The following is a 20,234-nucleotide window of genomic DNA, read 5'->3' on the forward strand; positions in this document are numbered from 1 at the left end:
TAACGACAACTCATTGCCACCAAACTAAATGTGTCAGTGTCTCTGGTGGACAACCTCAGGGATGGGAACAGTAAGCTTGGAGTAATAACCACTTATGTGATATATTTGAGCAATGTAAATGAAGCCTATGCATAAGTTCAATAAGGAACATCTGTAATCATTCATCTGCCTGCTTTCCTGGGTGTTCATCTGCTTTTCTGTTGTAAACACAACTACTGCATTCCCACGCCGTCAATCACAATACTGACAACATTACTCTACTCGCCCGCCTTGTGTGAGCCAATGGCGCATGGTTTAAATCTGTGCTCTCCCTCATTCTCCCTTTCTGACTTTTCGTGCATCCCCATCTGCACCTCAGACACCTCAGCCAGCGCACTATCCAAGCCTCAGTCTTCATCTTCACCACCACCAGCGTCTACACTCCAAGGGGCCCTGTCCTAAATCTGATCATCACTGGGATTTTGTTTTGCCATGATGGGTCATCTGGGTCTAATTGCCAAATACATGAATTTCTCTATCTCAATAAATCTTGTTCACTACTTCCAAATGATCTCTCCTTGTTTCATATTTGTTCATATTTCTATTTTATTTTCAATATTTACTGTGAGGCAATATTTGAGTCATATTCTGGCACTGTTCTTTGTTTTATCCAAATGTGTATGAAAACATTTCTTTCATATAAATTACTTCTTTTTATGGTGACTCACCTGTCAGGTCACTGCTCTCAATGCGTTTAAGGTCAGCATCAACCCAGAATAGTTTTCCCAGCTTATTGTCGAGTGCCAGAGCTACTGGTCTGATGAGACCAGTGGTGAACAAAGACTCCCTCTCTGTCCCATCCAAACTGGCACCTTCAATCTTAGCTGAGCGCTCCTGCACTGTGGTGAAATACATGTACCTGTAGAAGTGGACATGTGTCAGCAGGGTACAACTCAAGTTTATTAATAAAGCACCTTTGACGGACCTGAAGTCTCAAAGCACTATATAGCAAAATAAAAAAAAATAGGGATAATCACAATAAATTGTAATAAAAATAGTTAATACTGATATAAAAACAAGGTTAAACAGAATAAAATAGAATAAAAGAAAACTGATCATTTAAAACAGTTAAAATGAATTTAAGCAGTGTACAGAGGAAGCTAAATAAACTTGGAGTTGGAAACTCGTCCAACTTCCAAAGTGCTAAAGACTGAAAGGCTCTATTCCCTCACTCTTCATTGTCATACGAGGAAAAGCCAATTGATTCTGAGCTTGCAACTGAAGACTGCGAGCAGCATTGTGTTGGAAGGAAATGTAAGAGTGGACTTAGTAAAAAGTGGCAGAATTCTGCCCATGGCATTTTGTATAGCCAGGAGGTGAGAAAGAGGTGATTTATCTAAGCTGGTAAACAGAACCGCGGAGTTACAAATGCAAGAGCAATTTTCTCCTGTTCAACCAAAAAACTACAGCTCTCAATTTAGAAAATCTCCTTAATTGGAAAAGGAGTATGCAACAAATGTCACATGCAAGTCAAAGCCCAAAGAGGAACCAAATATTATATTACATTATATAACCAAAATTATGACTGGTGGACTTTCCTTGGCTGATTTGTGAATGTAGATTTCAGTTCAGCATTCAACACCATAATCCCCCAACAGCTCATTCAAAAACTGGTCCAGCTGGGGCTCAACACCTCACTGTGCAACTGGCTGTTGGATTTCCTCACCGGAAGACCTCAAGCAGTACGGGTTGGCAGTAATACATCCAGCACCATCATTTTAAACACGGGGGCCCCGCAGGGATGTGTGCTGAGCCCCCTCCTCTTCACTCTGCTGACCCATGACTGCACTCCATCATACAGCTCCAACCTCTTCATCAAGTTTGCGGACGACACAACGGTGGTGGGTCTCATTAGCAACAGGGATGAGACCGACTACAGAAGTGAGGTGAGACGCCTGGCCACGTGGTGTGCTGACAACAATCTCTCTCTGAATGTGGAGAAGACGAAGGAGATTGTTGTGGACTTCAGGAGAATGCACACCCAACATGCTCCTCTGACCATTGACGGAGCGTCTGTGGAGAGAGTGAGCAGCACCAAGTTCTTGGGTGTGCACATCACAGAGGATCTCTCCTGGACGTACAACACCACAGCACTGGCCAAGAAATCACAGCAGCGTCTCTTCTTTCTCCGCAAACTAAGAAGAGCAGGAGCACCAGCCCCCATCATGTACACTTTCTACAGAGGCACCATCGAGAGCATCCTGTCGAGCTGCATCACTGTGTGGTTTGGAGCCTGCAATGCGTCCTGTCATAGAACCCTCCAACGCATAGTGAGAGCTGCAGAGAGGATCATTGGTGTCTCTCTCCCCTCCCTCCAGGACATTTACAGCACCCGTCTCACTAAAAAAGCCCTTTGCATAGCGGCTGATCCCACGCACCCAATGCAAAGCTTCTTCAAGCTGCTGCCGTCGGGGAGGAGACTGCGGAGTCTCCAGGCCAGGACCAGCAGGCTGAAGGACAGCTTCATCCATCAGGCTGTCAGGAAGCTTAACTCCCTCCCGATTCTGCCCCCTCTCCCCTCTCTCCTCCACGGTCTCACTGAACTCTGTCACACACACACAAACACACACACTCTCTGACTCACTCACTGGCCTGCACCAGTTACCAGTCACTTTGTGGAGCATTGGACTGCCATTACCTCATAAGACTTTGTTGTTACACTTTCTCTTACCGTACACTACTAAATCTCCATTTGCACTATTTGCCTATTTGCACTACTCTGCCTGGTTTACACTCAATGTCACTTACCCATTATATTGTATATTGTATAGCTTTCTTGTTATATGTAAAATTGTATTTATTTAAATTTTTACTTTTTAATTATTTTACTTGCATTTTTTAAATCACTTTTATATTTAAATATATTTAAATGTTCATTTGCTATTTATCTAGGGATTGAAGAGTAACGCAATTTCTATTCTCCGTATGTCCTGTACATGTGGAAGAATCGACAAATAAAGTTGACTTTGACTTTGACTAGTTCGGGAAGAACAATAATCATGGTCTCCTGGTCTTTTAAAAACGAGACTGAAAATGCCCCAAATCAGCAATTTGCATGATAAAACTCTGAATTGACTTTACAGAACTTTTTCTTAAAATTTGCTTATAAACAGCATGTTTGAAATAGCCTGCCAACAGAAATGGCATGAAAATGAGCATTTTTGAGTCACCATTTTCCTCTGTAACTGATGATTAAATGCAGAGAGGTGTACTGTCTATAATGGAAATGGTCCTAGCGTGGAAGCCTGTAGGACTCCATAATTAACGTGTGTGTTAAGAGGACTCTCATCTCTCAGGACTTTCATTCATTGTATTATGAAGCACTTTGTGATTTTCATCTGTGAAAAGCGCTACATAAATACATTTTACTTACTTACTCCATTTACATGGTGGAGTCTATTACATAGATATGATTAAAACCACTGAAGGACCGTTGACACCCACAGCATGCTCTACTCACTGTAATAAATTATTATGGTCAACAGCACTGAACGCTGCCCTGAGGTTTATAGCAGGACAAGCACAGATGTACTGTGATGAGCTCTGAAACCTGACGGAAGCTCTTCAAATAAACTCTTTCTCTACAGATGATTAGTTAGCTCCTTTACAACCACTCTTTCAATCATTTATGAGATAAAAACAATATTGGAGATTAGCTTATAATTAGTTAAGATAACTGTCAAGTGATGGCTTTTAAGTAATGGTTTAACCTCTGCCAGCTAGAACCATCAATCTTTCCAACTGAGCTTAGTAGAGTCACTGTCACAAAAATGAGCTTACCCTTTCTCAGCATTGACCACAATGGCCCTTGGCTTGTCTGTGTCATCCTTGATGACCACGCCCACAGTGTGACCATCCATCCTCTTGACGTTGATGGTGTTGGTTGTCTCACAGGTCCAGTAGATGTTCCGACTATAGGCATCCAGGCTCAGGTCATGAAGCTGGTTGTCCACTGGTTGAGCAGTGCTGCTCACTATCATTGACGACTGAAAACAAACACAGTAAGGTCATAAGGTCAAGATTTGACCTGTTCTGACATTCACTTTGAGTCACATGAAGCATGAAAATAATATAATAAAAAGGTCTTAATCATGATTCTATTCTAATTTCTAAGTCAATGTTTATTTATCCTTTTTTCCACAAAAACAGCCAATGGTGTCAAATGCTGTGAGTATGTGTTTTAAGAGGGTGATGTGGATGTACCATGGCCCCATCATCTCTGGCTCTGCGTATATTCTGTCGCCCATCGAGCCAGTAAACCAGTCGTTCCACCGGGTCATAGCTGACAGCTCGAACATTTCTCATTACATGGATAGGAAGGATGATGTCGGGACTCTGCTCTCCTAAAACCATTCTGCTGATACTAGCCTTTTGACTGAAGAGCAGGAAACTTGAAGGAGCTGCAGACAGAGAAACAACAGAGAGGGGTGTGGGATTAACAGGGTGAACAAATGTAGAGAAAGGGTGTGCCTGGTGAAAAGACTCCATGTTCTCTCTGGCAAAAGAAAGCCAAAGTTTTCTCACACTCACGCACACACACACACACACACTAGAGGAGCTACACTCATGGGAAACAACTAAAGTATGTTGGCTTTCACAGTCTTTCTGTTGGCTGTTGAGAAAGAAGCGGCCGAGGTTTATCGTTTTACTTTCAGTCATTTCTGTTCCATTTGTCCTAACTGTAGACGCATAGTCGTATAACACCAGCAACTATTTTAATGATCATATTTTTCATTGACACTCTGTTCAAGCCACTAGCCTGCACTCTCTCTTACTTGTGTATATGTGTGATTCCCATCAGCTGTACTTACAGCTACAGTTTCGTCCATCTGGGTTCAAGGTGTAGTGGGAGGCACACCGGCACTGGGCACCAGCAGGAGTGGCCAGGCAGAGGTGGGCACAGTTGCCGTTGTTGTGTGTGCACTCATTAGTGCCATCCTGGCGAGAAGAGTGGAAGACCAGGATGTCTAGCATCAGCTCAAGCTGGCCCTGAGGAAACAGTGTGTTAAAGCTCAGCAGTTTCAGATGGAATATGAAAGGACCAACAACAAGTTAGCAGTGCCAAAAAACAAATACACTAGTTAAATGCACAACAGTAAAAATGAGATTACATTTCCTTATTAGGAATACAAAAACATGTTATGGTCTTAAAATGAGCCGTGTCCAAGTATATGCAGGTCATTTGGAAAACAAAACAAAACAACTGAGCACAAATTAGCAATCCAGTTGTTAAACATATGATTGAAACTTGGTATAATGTGGGAAAATATTTAAAAGAAATAGAAAGTATCTAGTGAGAAGATTTTAAAGTACAACCATGGAATAGAACAGAATAGAATATAATAGAACAGCTCTAAACATGAGGTTATTTGAGAAGGCTTGTGGATGTGGAAAGTGGACTGGCTTAGTTTGATGTAAACTGTGGCTTTGAATAAATGGGTCAGAGTGTTGTTTAGTTTCTTTTCATTCCAGTTGTTTGGTTCTTGTCTGTTTGTGTTGTCTTGGTTATATAATAAATTGTTATATTAATGTAAAAAATGAACACATTGTTTAGATAATTAAAGTGGTTTCATACCTGCAGCACCACAGTACGGTTGTATCCGCTGCGTTTGTCTGCACGTTCAATGCTACGCAGGTTAAAATCAGTCCAATAGATAAAATCGCGGTACTGTGTGAGACCAAAGGGATGAGGGAGGTCATCTACTATGATCTCTCTCTGAAGGCCTGCAGAAGATATTGAATTGGGACAACACAGGAAAACTCATAAAAGCCCTAAAATCAATACTTTTTTCTTTTTGCTGTAAGAATTTCTTGTGTAAATTTACCAAGCAGCCTTATGGATTAGACAGGAAAAAACTAACAGACTATAAGACAAATTCTTTAGTTTGCAATGTGCCTAAGGGAATTACATACATATAATTGTATGTATGTATCTGTATATTGGTATTACACTCTCCACTGGCCCTGAAGATGAAGTGAAACTTTCTGTGCATATACAAAAGCATTTTACTCTGTGCAATATCCCACAAAGTCTGTAGCAGCCACTGGAATTCAGTGGCTGCCAACCAAAAAAAATTGTCTAGAAAAAGCTAGTGATTAATCTTTTGCTTTTAAAATTACTAACACATAAACAATTGTAAAGTTGTGTCCAGCAGGCTCTAAAAATACAATTCTGAATATGAGGAGGAAAACAAATTGATGAGTTGACCCATTCAACAAGTATTGGAAAATATGGTCATTTTCTTAATTCCTGGTCACTCCACAGTTCTGCCACTTTCGCCTTCTGTCTTTGCAAGTTTTCTAGTGAAGCACTGCCAAGTGTTTAGGACGAAACCCACACAGGCACAGTGCAAACATGCAAACTACACATAAAAAGGCCTTAGGTAACACTGATATTTAAACAAGGCATTTTCTTGGCAACTGTGCTACTTTGCTAGTTTCCCCCTGGTCTGCCCCACCCTCAACAGTTTCTTTTGTTGTACTCGTGTTCCTACTAGATCGTCTATCTAACTTTATGGACTGGTTTTTGGACTTTGCTTGCCTCATTGCTGCTACAGTGTATTTTTGCTGACTATTGAAAGTTTAAGTCCTCTTTCCCGTGAATCATTACCATGGTAAGTTCTTGGTGTGTGTTTTCAAACCTTGCATGTTGGTGCTTTCAATCATGCATGTGTCTAGGTCAGTCCAGTAGAGACGATGGTCTACATAGTCAATGGTCAGTCCATTGGCACGGCCCACTTTATCCACCAAGGTTGTGATGGTGCTGCCATCCATGTAGGCTCTGGCTATGCGTGGCCGACCTCCCCACTCTGTCCAGTACATGTAGCTGCAGACAGAAAGAACTCTTATGCCTTGTGATACACATGACCAAGGTAATCACATCTGAACGTAAAAGGATGTAAAAGCTTTTGGTGGTTTTATTAAAATCTGTTTCTTTTTGTTTTTTGGGTACATTATTTATCTAACTGGCTAATCTAATCCAAACAGGGAACACGCTTCCACTTTAAGAAGACAACTTTGTTTTTCCTGTTATCAATATTTGATCATGGAATGACATCAGCTGGCTCCAGGCAAGTGTGTTGAAAGGTCTGGCCCATGACAGCATGAAGCCATCACCAAGTGTGTAGCAACTTGGCATGCTGACACACGTACTTAACAATCAAACAGAAAGACTCACACAGGCACATCAGTATGTTTTGGGGTGATCTGCATACAATGTAATAATGCAAGGTTTGTTAATAAACAGGTTTAACAGCACCATCCCTCACAAACTGAAGGTAACTGAGGAGAAGGCAGTGGGATGCAAATGTTGTTTTATTTGACTGTCCATTTGTTTGATGACATACATTCGTCTCACACACATATTCATTAATAAAATGTAGAAAATCAAATGACAGACTTTTCTGCAGATTGTATAGATAGATAGATAGGCCACAGGCACCTGGTAACGCCCCTGTACTATGAAATAGTGGAGGAATTTTTATATCCACAGCAGTGAACTGGGCCAATATATCAGGTATTTTTAAAACTGTATGGTCTTACCCATTGGCTGGGTCCAGTGCTAGTGATCGTGGGTTGTCCAATGATCGAGGATTGTCAAGATCCTTACAGACCAGAACCTGTCGATACTGGCCATCCAACCGGGCCACTTCAATGCGGTTAGTGCCTGTATCTGCCCAGTAAATGTTGTGACCCATCCAGTCAACTGCCATGCCTTCTGGGTAGTCCAGCCCAAACTCTATAATGTGTTCTACAGAGCTGCCATTCATGTAGGCTCTGCTGATTGTCTGGCAGGAAAACGAGCGGAGAGCAAAGTAAGAGATAGACAACAGGAAAGAAAAAGAGCAAATTCTCCTTTAACTGATAGAAGTGAAGAATTCCCAGTTTCTCTTAATCTGATGCAAAAAAAACCCTAACACATCAGGACATTTCTGTTGCAAAACATACCTTTGCCTGTATGTCTGTCCAATATATTCTTCTTTCATAGACGTAAACATCAAGAGCAGAGGCCTCTTTAACTCCTGTCACAGGAATGACCACATCATTGCTGTTGGTACCTAAAGAAATACTCCTGATGTTGTCCCTGAGGAGAAAACAACACAAAAGAATCCCTAAAATTCCCGTGCAAGTTACATTCTCACCTTCAAGGCTGATGGTGAAACAAGCCCGAGGTCAAAGTCTTCCAAGGTCAAGTCCAAGGTGACAAAAGTTAAAAATCAAACAACGAAAGAATGAAACAAAATAAAACTTCAAACTTATGTCCTACTGTTGTTCAAGGTGCACTACAACAGTATGAAACTCCTATTTCTCAGGTTTGTGACATTTGTGACATTTACAAAAACACGAGATAATAAAATGCGAGAGTATAAATGTGGGGTGCATTTAGACAATTATAGAACCTGGTAAGGACCAGATGATTTTTTTATTGTGCCCTGATACATAAAAAATTAGTACTCAGTATTGTGTTCACCGTCTCTAATTCAGGCCACCAAACAGTCTACTACCATTTGATACAGTGAAACGTCCTCCCCACTGATGCATGCATGTTGTGATAGCTGCTCTAGCCTCACTGTGTTAGAGCCATTTGTTAATACTAAAACTATAAAAAGTAAGAGGTTACAGTTGGACAGTGCTTAACAGTGTAGGAAAAGATGAAAGAAATTTGACGGCTGCAATACAGCAAATCTTCAGAACCCCCCCAGCAAAAAAACCTTATGACACTTCAGGGGAAAAAAGAAAAAAATCAGCTGAATTTGTTTGAAACCAAATACTGTAGCATGAGGTCTGCACAGACTGCCAAGAAGTAGCCACTTTAGTCCTCCTTCAGATGGCGCATTCAGGCACACTACTGAGTGTGGTTCACCCTCATTTTGAAAGCACTCGCATTCCAAGACACAGTGAAGTTAGACGTATAAAAACAGAATAAAACAGATCTGAAGCATTAAAATAAACTGCATCCATTGTGTAGACAGCTGGATTGATTTAAACTGACGTGTATCTCTTCCTTCAAATACAGAAAAGAATGAAAAATGCAGCTGTTATAAGCTTGTATAATCAGAATTACTGACACAGATTGACACACAGCAAAGTCAAAGCACCTACTAGACTAAATCATGTCTGAGATAGCAGACACTTTCTCAGGACTGAAGCCTAAACCCAAACTGAAGTACTACAGTCAGGTAAGGAGAATGCTAATCCCCTATGCCATTCATGTTTGTGAGCTTTTCCTGTTTTTTTTGTCATTTGTTTTTGACATAATAATAACAGAATGACTGTAATATGCACCAGTTACAGATAACAAGAGCAGCAGGGCATTTCATGCTATTGATTGAAAGGCAGACAGACCTATTAGTGAAGAGCAGGAAGGCTTCGGGCACCACACAGGTCTGGAGGTCTGAGAGGAGCTCCATCCCCATTGGACAGGCACAGCTGACAGCCTGCTGACGCCAGAAACACAGATGGCTACATCCACCATTATCACCAGCACATCCATTTGTACCTAAAAGAAAAAAACGTTTTTTTATATGCCATTTGATTTTTTTTTTCTAAGTTCCGCTTTGTTGCTGCATGTACAGAACTCAGAGGAAAATAAGCTTACTCACCAAAGGTCTCTGTCACTTTAGTTGCCTTCAGCCCCATTAAATCTGGCAGCTGATCGATAATGATCTCTCGTACAGCTGTGGTTTTGTGGACCCTCTCAATGCTCCGTCTCTGCCAGTCAGTCCAGTAGATATAATCCCCCAATAGAGTAAAACCAAAGATATGAGGCAGCTTGTCCTCTAGTAGAGTCTGTCTGTTACTACCATCCACACTGATCACCTGAAACAGAAACAGAAATGATGATCGGAAAAAAGCGCAGATTAAAAGCTCAGTTTCTTTAATCCATCCTTACAGTTGTCATCATCCTAACCTATAGTTATTTTTTATAGATTAAAGGTGAAAATATAGTCTATGTCCATGTTTTAACTAAATGTAAAACACACAAATGATATAGATTAAAGAATTTGGTCCATATAAAACCATCAACCATTCACCAAAGTGTTGCCAAGCAGAATAATTAGTTAAAGAGGTTTGAAGAGTGGGATTTGAGTTTGACGCATGTTGTAGCAGCCAAAGAAAACACTGCTGGCAAGGTGAAACCCTTCCTGCTCCTAACAATATGGTGACACGTCACGTGTGTGTGTGTGTGTGTGTGTGTGTGTGTGTGTGTGTGTGTGTGTGTTTCTATAAGCAGAAATTGAGAGCTACAATTGACAAGGCTGCAATTAGAACTTGTGTCCAACCCTCCTCCTCACCGCCTGTGCTATTACTGGACTGGCCTCAACTGAAATAGACACGGGGTTTTATTTTAGACACACTACAGTCATTTGCACTCTACATGAAGGTTTGCGAGCGTGTGTGTGCATGTGTGTCTGGTCACATGTTAACTACAAGGTCTCTAATGTGCCATGGTAGACATTTCGCAAACTATGAGCATGGTGGACAGATATATTAAAAATGAGTGCTGGGAAGCGGTTTAGCATAGTAGAGTAAAGCCTGGAGCTGGGGAGGGATCTACCGTTTTCAATATAACTGAAGAGATTATAATAGGCTATTGTTAATGCCAAGTTGTAGCACAAAGAAAATGATCTATGTTGAGACTGAAGGCCAGCTTATGAAAGGTAACTGCTGTTCTGGTATGTACTTTCTTACTACAGCCTAGGCCACACAGTATTAAGTACTGGGGAGTACATGACCGTGTTCACACTTCCGTTTACACTAAGCATTTGTTTTCACAACAAAATCCAGTATAACAGAGGAACATACTGCACTTTCTAATTAATTACAAGCAAGCAAAAAGTTTACAGTTCACTGGTTTCTAAATGGGGTCCAGGTATGCTGTGGGATTTTGGAACAACCGTACATTATTGCAACATACAGCTGCACAAAACTTTGGGAATGATTTATTAATTCACATTTCCCCTAACTAACCACCAGTGCAGATCACCAACCACCAGTCTAATGCCTTTAACTGGACCAGTGATGCTTACAAGCACGCAGGCTAGATTAGAGTAAGTCCATGGCCTAAAGGCTGGTTGGCGACGCCCAAACAATCTATGGTTGCCAGGAAAAAGAGTGTATTCCCTGAAAGGTTGGTTGATCGCTTTCCCAAGTAGTAAACTTCAGTTTAATTCGGTTTTTTATACAGCGTCAAATAACAACAAAGTCGCCTTGAGGCACTTTCTATTCCAACAGACCAAAATTTTACTGTGAAGGTTAACGTTCTCTGTTTACAGTTTGGATAGCACTTGCACAGTTTCTGCACATATTGGCTAAAGTAACATCAGACACCTAACAAGAAAACACTTTAAACTAGGGCTGCCACAAACGATTATTTTGATAGTCGATTAGTCACCCATTATTTTTTCGATTAGTCGACTAATCAGATCATCATCCATTGGACGTACAGCTTATTGCACCAGCAGCATCTGCTCTTATATAACTATCATTAGCTTACAGCTTTAAGTGTTTAAGGTCTGTGCTAACTAAAAATAAAGACAAGATGATAGTTTATTAATTTTTAATGAAATTTGCAGATTGTTTAGGTGAAGTTTAATAAACTCCTTGCTATCTAAAATATAACAGGACACCGGAGTAAACTCTCGAGCATCTCACACTTCTGATAATCAGCTGTCTGCTTGAAGTTTATTCAGCTGTGTAAAAACTATAACTTTAATCTCAGCCAAACCGATTTACTCAGGAACAAATAAAATACTAAAGAAAGCCAAGCAATAACATTTTTAAGTTCTCTAAGTGACTCATATATCATGTTTAACCTGAGTAGCGAAAGACGGCGGTGGGTTTGAAAACGATTTGCAGGGAGTCCGGTGTTCTCACGGCTCTAGTTAGCCTTGCCCCCGCCTAGCTAACGAGCTAGTGGGTAACAGACGTCTCCGAAAACGTCGGAGCGCTTTTGAAAATATGTGGTGTCTTGATAAACTGAGCAGATATTTGAGGTTTACACAGCTACATTCTCGCCTGAGAATATGTTAAACGTTTATTTTGTGACCCAGAAAGAATAATAAGAGTAAAGTTAAAACTAACTAGCTGCCGCCATTGTTGACAGCTGCGCTATGAATTCTGGGACACAGCTTCTTCTTCTTCGGGGTTTAACGGCAGCTGGCATCCTTGTACATGCAGTGCTGCCATCTTCTGTTTCAGTCCGTTATTACACTCTTAAATCCTACTACTCATTCCTGCGTCCTTTGTGATCTTACAAAGCTTCAAACGATGCGTCGACTATTAAATTAGTCGTCGACGATTTTAATAGTCGACATAATCGTGACTAGTCGACTAATCGTGGCAGCCCTACTTTAAACAGAAACTTTTTTTGTTTAAAAGTGTGTTGCATCTCAACTGGAGGCAGCAAGACTGTGTTGATTTGTGCGAACATGCATAATAAGGCAGTGGAAGCAAAGTATTTACTACAGGACCACTGACATTCTTGCAAAATAATTGCTAGGTTGTGCTTGATCAAGACGAAGCAGAGAGGCTGTCAAAAACGTATGCGTTGTCAGATCACACATGAACACATCTGGGGGCTGATATATGTGCAGGTGTACCCTTTGGTGTACCTTCAGCTCAAGTTTAAAAATCTCTGGCTGAAATGACACTAACATGATCATTTTACTGTTCATCGTTGGATTAGCCATCAATAATTCTTATTTCACATCAATAATTCAACATTTGTCAGACTCCAAACTGAAAATAAGGAGTACAGACTATATGATACATTGACTGAAAAACTTGCTACAAATTTGAATTAAATTTAGTCGTCAGTATTACCTTTCAGCTCCTGCTTTTATATATATTTCGAACACAAGAAAAAAGCAGAATTAGAATGAGTGTTTTGCTGTGACGGGCATCTGTTTAATGAATACTCATTTAAATATCCATTCACAGGCCGAGGGGGTGAGCAAACAGAAATAAATAGAACATTCACTTTAATGGGCCTCTGATCCAAGGCAGGCTCCTAACCCCTCCACAAAAAAACCTATTCATTTATCACTGTGAAACAATTAGACATGGACATCCCAGTGAAAAGATGGCAGAGAGACTCCCTTTATCTCCTCTCTCGTCCTCTCTTACTCACTCTTTCTTTCCACTGACTTTTTCAGGAAGAATTATGCACTGGGAATGTGATTTTTTTTCTCATCTTTTTCATTTTGGGTGTGAGAATGTCGCTTTTCTTGATGGACGTCCGGGGGGGATGGGAAGAGGGGGCAAAAGAAAGCTAGCGGAAAAGTAACAAGGTCTCATCAAGCACACAGTGAGACATCAGAGCATCGGATGGTTCACAGACGCTCACACGTGGATTTTCTCTGATAAACATAAAGACAGACCCAGGATGAATAGAATCTACACAAAAAACCAAAGAAGCCACAAAGCTTATACCAATCACAAACCACACCACAAAAGCTTTGACACAAGCAGTGTTTTCCATAGGCAAAAAAAACTACCAATGCATTCACTGTAAATGTCTGGTCCAACATTGATGCTGATGTGAAAAAAAAAAACTGCCAGGAAAACAGAAGCACTAAAGGAAAAAGCAAGAGTGATTTTAACGACTTCCTTACATGTGTCATCAGCACTTCTGTGACTGGTTAGTTTCCCTGAGCGCACTTGATCGTAATTAATTAATTAATTAATTTGCACTTGCGTTCACATAAAATACTGATTGTCTAACGTTTTCTGATTGGTATGATCTGATTTTTTCCCCCAACATAGTAGAGATGAGCACATTTGACTTCACTCTAGTTTTAAGCCTTAATTTCTTTAGTCTGGTAAAATAATCTTTACTTATACGATCCGTATACTGTCTTATTCCAAAGCTTTTCATTCCAACTTTTGGCATATATCTAGCTATTAGAAGTTCCACTACACTGAACTACACACATAAGAAAACCAGATTATAAAGACTTTGACAGGAATACATAAGAATATTTATCAGTCAGATGTTCAATATAGGGCTGCCACGATTAGTCGACTAGTCACGATTATGTCGACTATTAAAATCGTCGACGCATCGTTTGAAGCTTTGTAAGATCACAAAGGACGCAGGAATGAGTAGTAGGATTTAAGAGTGTAATAACGGACTGAAACAGAAGATGGCAGCACTGCATGTCCAAGGATGCCAGCTGCCGTTAAACCCCGAAGAAGAAGAAGCTGTGTCCCAGAATTCATAGCGCAGCCCAGCGCAGTTGTCAACAATGGCGGCAGCTAGTTAGTTTTAATATTACTCTTATTATTCTTTCTGGGTCACAAAATAAACGTTTAACATATTTTCAGGCGAGAATGTAGCTGTGTAAACCTCAAATATCTGCTCAGTTTATCAAGACACCACATATTTTCAAAAGCGCTCCGACGTTTTCGGAGACGTCTGTTACCCACTAGCTCGTTAGCTAGGCGGGGGCAAGGCTAACTAGAGCCGTGAGAACACCGGACTCCCGGCAAATCGTTTTCAAACCCACCGCCGTCTTTCGCTACTCAGGTTAAACATATATATAAGTCACTTAGATAACTTAAATGTTATTGTTTGGCTTTTTTCAGTATTTTATTTGTTCCTGAGTAAATCGGTTTGCCTGAGATTAAAGTTATAGTTTTTGCACAGCTGAATAAACTTCAAGCAGACAGCTGATTATCAGAAGTGTGAGATGCTGGAGAATATACTCCGGTGTCCTGTTATATTTTAGAAAGCAAGGAGTTTATTAAACTTCACCGAAACAATCTGCAAATTTCATTAAAAATTAATAAACTACCATCTTGTCTTTATTTTTAGTTAGCACAAACACTTCAAGCTGTAAGATAATGATAGTTATATAAGAGCAGATGCTGCTGGTGCAATAAGCTGTACGTCCAATGGATGATGATCTGATTAGTCGACTAATCGCAAAAATAATCGGTGACTAGTCGACTATCAAAATAATCGTTTGTGGCAGCCCTAGTTCAATATGATGCCCTCACTGGAAAGCGTGATGTACCATGTCTCTATCTATTCTAACACTTTATGCACACATCTGGGGGGGAAACAACTACAACAACATGTTAGACCTGTTGCACACCAGCAGATGGGAGGCATACAGAAATTCCACAAAGGCTAAAAATTTGCTTTAATTTGTCACTCATCGGGAAATATATAGACTGCTGATAGATCTATCCTATCCATTTTGGCATTCCCCCTATAAAGTTTTCCTGTTGCTTAGTCTATAGCCAGTCCATTTGGCCAGCCCAGAGAGATTTGGCACATATACAGCAGGTTAAATAAGTACTGACCATGTCAACAATTTTCTAAGTAAATATATTTCTAAAGGTGCTATTGACATTACTTTTCACCAGATGTTGGTTACAACCCAATCCACACATGCAAAGAAACCAAACCATAGATGTCCATAAATTAAGTTGTTTGTAATAATGAAAAAATGACTCAGGGAAAAGTATTGAACACACGAAGAAACAAAGGTGCAAAAAAGCAGAGAAAGTCATGACACCAGCTGAAATCCATCAGTAATTAGAAATCCTGCCATTTGTGCAAATTAATATCAGCTGGTTCAGTCCCAACTAATGGCCTGTAAAAATGTGTCATGTGTGTCACACAAGAAATACAACCTTATTGTTGCAAAACATACAGATGGCACTTGACACACAAGAATTTCTGAAGGTTACAGTGAGCACTGCTGGGGCCAAAATCAGAAAGTGGAAAGATCATTTTACCACAAACCGATCACAACCAGGTTCTCCGACAGAGCAGTGAAAAAAATTACGAGAAGCTATCCAAGAGCCAAGGAGCACTTGTAGAGAGCTACAGAATGACCTGGAATCAGCAAGTACAATTGTTTCAGAGAAAACAATAAGTAATGCACTCAAGAGCCATGGCCTATATGCACGCTCACCATCCAAGAATCCAAAGCATGTTGCATCATGTTTAAAGTTTGCAGACAACATTTAGACAAGCCTGTGAAATACTGGGAGAAGTTTGGTCAGATGAGACCAAAACTGAACTCTTTGGATGCCATAAAACACACCGTGTTTGGAGGTCAAAGGTCAAAAGGCACTGCACGTCACCCCAAAACCACCACATCAACAGTGAAGTTTGGAGGTGGGAACATCATGGTGTGGGGCTGTTTAGGCTGTGCGGAGGCGTTCTAAAGCTGTCATCACCAACAAAGCCTTTTGTACGGTGTTTAAATAAATTTCATTAAGTGTGTTGAATAATTTTTCCCTGTGTCATTTCTCATCATTACACATAATTTATCATTTGATTTCTTTGCATGTATGGATTGGATGGATTGCGATCAACATCTGCTGAGAATTTCATGTCAGTAGCGCTTTTACAAATATATCGACTTAGAAAATTGGTGACGTGTTCAATCCTTATTTGACCGGCTGTAACACCCCTGACATTCTCTCATTCTATACAGCATGAAGCAGTGACACTAGACTTGTTACTCAAAAAAAAACAAAAAAAAACGCGCAGGGCCTTAAGCAGGGGAAATTCCACTATATACACCTCCCCATTTTCTGAGTCCCACATCATTCACTCACACACACAAAAAAAAACACAGGCACACATATCCACAAGTAGTAACCATATGGCTCAACAGAGTGGCTGAATGGCGCTACGCACAGTCAATCTGCATAATCACAACAAAGCAGCCGTTTTATGTATGTGTGCTGAGAAAGCAACACATCAGTCAACGCTTTCTCACATGAACACATGCTCGTTTCAAAAGGAGGGGGCCAGCGCGGTAACTTCAGAGGGGTTTTTTCCACAAAGAAGGAGGCGAAGGGGGAGTCAGATTTCTTCAACAAAAAGAGTTGAAAACACTAAGACAGAGGAGGGGCATGGGTGGGGGTGGGGGCAAAGAAGAGAAGCAAAGAGAGGGAACCTGAGGGAGTGAGAGCATTCCTCCAGTGTTCTTAGAGAAGTTCTTCACTTAGCCGAGGCCTTTTGTCGTTCTCTCTTTTAGAAGCTAAAAGGCTATGTGCTGTTAGGCTTTCAGCTGTTTGGTAGGCTTGCTACAACCGCTAACAGTTATGTTTCTAACACTTCAGAGGAGCTTACATGCTATGATATTAATCTCCTGATAAGCAGAACTACTATTCAACCCTCTTGTGGTCATCACACTAAAATTTGCTGGTTGCATTATGGGGACTTGATTCTTGCTCCACAGTGTAGAAACACTTTTTATCTTTTCACAACAGGAGTACATATACACACACATGCCTGAGGTACAATCCATAATCAGTTAAAACAGTTAAAGTGTAAAAGAATGGTGAAACCTTTAACCTTCTAGGACCTGGCGTCCACATATGTGGACATCACATTTTGGATTATTTAGACTAAAATACTCAATTTTGCTCTACATGGGCCTGATATCACTTACGAGGACATTATACTGCTCCTGTTCTATCAAACTTTTAAACAAATATCCTCATATGCGGCTCTTATTTTTCTTAAAAACAAAAATAAGGTTAAAAAAAAATCTGGTAATTCTTTGTTTTTACATTCATCGGGCCCCAATATATCCAAATATCAAAGAGAAATTAAAAATGCATGTCGTGAAAGAGTTCGGGTCTTAGGAGGTTAAAGCACTGTCCTGATCTGATCAGGACAGTCCAACCAGATACTTACTCTGGATGGCAATGCCTCCAGTGACACTATGAGGAATCTTGGAACTGGATATGTTCTTCAAAGTGCATATTAAAAAAATATGTAGGACTGCTTTGTTACACTGTTATATTTCTTGTTTCATTGTTGGGGTTTTCTCTGTATTGTTGGAGTCTTTACCTTACAAAATACAGCACCTTGAGGTGACTGTTGTCGTGATTTGGCACTATATAAAAAACTGAACTGAATTGAAATTAAACTGACAAGGAGTAGAACAAAAATTCTGTAAAGGCTAGAAATTTTACTTTCATTTGACACTCATCTGGAAAAAGACAACTGTTGAACGTACCTCTATCTTATCCGTTTTGGCATCTCCCCAGTAAAGTTTTCCTGCTGTATAGTCTATAGCCAGTCCATTGGGCCAGCCCAGAGAGCTATTGACCAAGACCAGCCGGGCTGTTCCATCCAGATTGGCTCGCTCAATCTTCGGATGCTCACCCCAGTCAGTCCAGTACATGTAACTGTAATAAACAAGAGACAAAAAAACATTTTAGTTCCACTGACAGGAGAATATTAGATTAGGCAGGTATTCTTTTTGAAGCTTGCAAAAGAAATTTCACATTCCTCACGGTAGACAATTATTTGTAAAATCTAATGTTATGATATAAAACATTTTTTTTCTTTCTTTCTTTGTTAGGCCATATGCTTTTTTCAACATCAAAATCAATATTTCCCAACTTGGAACACTTGGGACTGCATTTTGATTTGCATGTTATAAACTCTAATGAATTTGGATTAATATATGGATAAGACGACTTTTGTATGTCGGATGACAGCTGTGTTCAGGTGGGAGAGCCAACTGAAGTACTCACCCATTAACAGGGTCCAGAACAATGGCTCTGGGTTCTTCCAAGTTCTCAGAAATCAAAATTTTCCGAGAGGTTCCATTTAGCCTGGTAACCTGCAACACCACATAACATTCCAATGTAAAAATGTAACACGACAATGCAACATATTTTTTAGATTTATTCAAACGGTTTGTTTGCATATATGTTTAAAATTTCATAGTCTTTTCTTTTTGAGTAATAATCACCAGAAGCTGTCTTGTCAATTGCACAGGCATAAACTTCAAAAGTCTGATTGGTAATCGGTTCACACAGATCCAAAAGTATGCAGACAGGCATTACAAGTGACCCAGTTAGACTTTTGTGTTCAATTCTTTTTAATATAAACCATGCAGCCTAAGAGTAAACTGTACTTAGAGTTTTACATAGTGAATTTTGAAAAATCTAATAAAATCTCTAATGTAACAAATCAGATATACCTCAATCCGATCAGTGCCCGTGTCAGTCCAGTACAGGTTTCTGGCAACCCAATCTACAGCAATGCCATCTGGGTGGTTGATCTCCGTGGTAACCAACATCGTGGCATTACTCCCATCAATGCTGGATCGTCGAATGGCCCGAACCTCATCATCCGTCCAATAGACATAACCTTCAACTGGGTCATAATCTATAGCTATGGCATGGCGAATGTTATCAACCTGCATAATTAGAGGAACAGCAATGACCCTCAGGAACCCTAGCTCAGGTAATTCAGGAGCAGTCAATCTTCCTATGTCTTTTTACCTGCAGTACTATGTCTGTGAAATCTGGCAGGTCCAGTGAGATCCTCCTAAGGTCCGTCCGTCGAGCCAGCAACAGAACTTGCTCTGCTCCTAAACAAGACAGACAGTTATTAATAAGTAATTAGTAATTTATTATTACATTATAGAAATAATGCAATGTATTCTATATACTATAAGCACTCCATCTACTTCATATCCACGGCTAATAAAGAATCCTCAATTAACCTAACATGTATGTCTTTGGACTGTGTGAGGAAGCTGAACCTGAAATAAACGGCGTACCTGAAGTAAACCCATGCAACCATAGGGAGAAAATGCAAACGGCATAAAAAAGTCCCAGCCAGGGTTCAAACCCAAAACATTCTTGCATGTCGCCCATGCACAAGGACAAAGCAGCACAATGGCAAAAATCCCAGTTCAAGTCATTTGTGTAGCATGTTATGTACTGCCTTCTAACTTGGACACTACACACTGTTTCATTGAAAACTACCACAATAACCGCTGACATCAAATAAGATGACTCTTGAAGGAAATTGATACCAGAATTTTGCTTTTTATAAATGGATTCAAAGAACTTTTAAAATTCAACTCCTACCCCCCCAATCCAAAAAACATATGTTTAATATTGTTAATAATATTAGCTGTAGTTGTATCTTAAGACAATGAGATGGCATTAAGCTTGAGGCTTCTATCCTATGTAGGACTAATCTGCTGTTTAGTCATAGTTATTATGCACAAATACCCGTCAGACATTTCTGTCCTATCTGGAAAATCTAACATTTGCCAAAGCCTCCGTTATTTAAACATTTATATCAAGAAGCCATCCAACAAACCAACAAAAGTTGGAGTATTTGGTATCTGGGTTGGAGCCAAAGCCCACAGCCCAATATAAACCTGTCTGTTGTCAAAAAAGATTTCAAG

The 20,234-nt window shown here is 40.2% G+C and overlaps 1 protein-coding gene across 1 annotated transcript in view; it reads right to left on the reverse strand.

The window, feature by feature from the left end:
* Positions 1-20,234, reverse strand: part of lrp5 (low density lipoprotein receptor-related protein 5) — a 54,463-nt gene that overhangs the window by 6,380 nt on the left and 27,849 nt on the right. Inside the window, exons 8-21 of the mRNA XM_082541276.1 lie at positions 19,315-19,403; positions 19,011-19,229; positions 18,559-18,647; positions 18,036-18,207; positions 9,642-9,858; positions 9,385-9,538; positions 7,987-8,122; positions 7,582-7,826; positions 6,681-6,865; positions 5,615-5,763; positions 4,851-5,028; positions 4,243-4,439; positions 3,820-4,025; positions 708-898 (exon numbers count right to left, since the gene is read on the reverse strand). Of these exons, the coding sequence (XP_082397402.1) occupies positions 708-898; positions 3,820-4,025; positions 4,243-4,439; positions 4,851-5,028; positions 5,615-5,763; positions 6,681-6,865; positions 7,582-7,826; positions 7,987-8,122; positions 9,385-9,538; positions 9,642-9,858; positions 18,036-18,207; positions 18,559-18,647; positions 19,011-19,229; positions 19,315-19,403 (2,427 nt within the window). The remainder of the gene's footprint in view (positions 1-707; positions 899-3,819; positions 4,026-4,242; positions 4,440-4,850; positions 5,029-5,614; positions 5,764-6,680; positions 6,866-7,581; positions 7,827-7,986; positions 8,123-9,384; positions 9,539-9,641; positions 9,859-18,035; positions 18,208-18,558; positions 18,648-19,010; positions 19,230-19,314; positions 19,404-20,234) is intronic.

Source organism: Aulonocara stuartgranti, assembly GCF_965226115.1.
Source record: "Aulonocara stuartgranti genome assembly, chromosome: 7".
In the NCBI taxonomy this organism is placed as follows: domain Eukaryota; kingdom Metazoa; phylum Chordata; class Actinopteri; order Cichliformes; family Cichlidae; genus Aulonocara; species Aulonocara stuartgranti.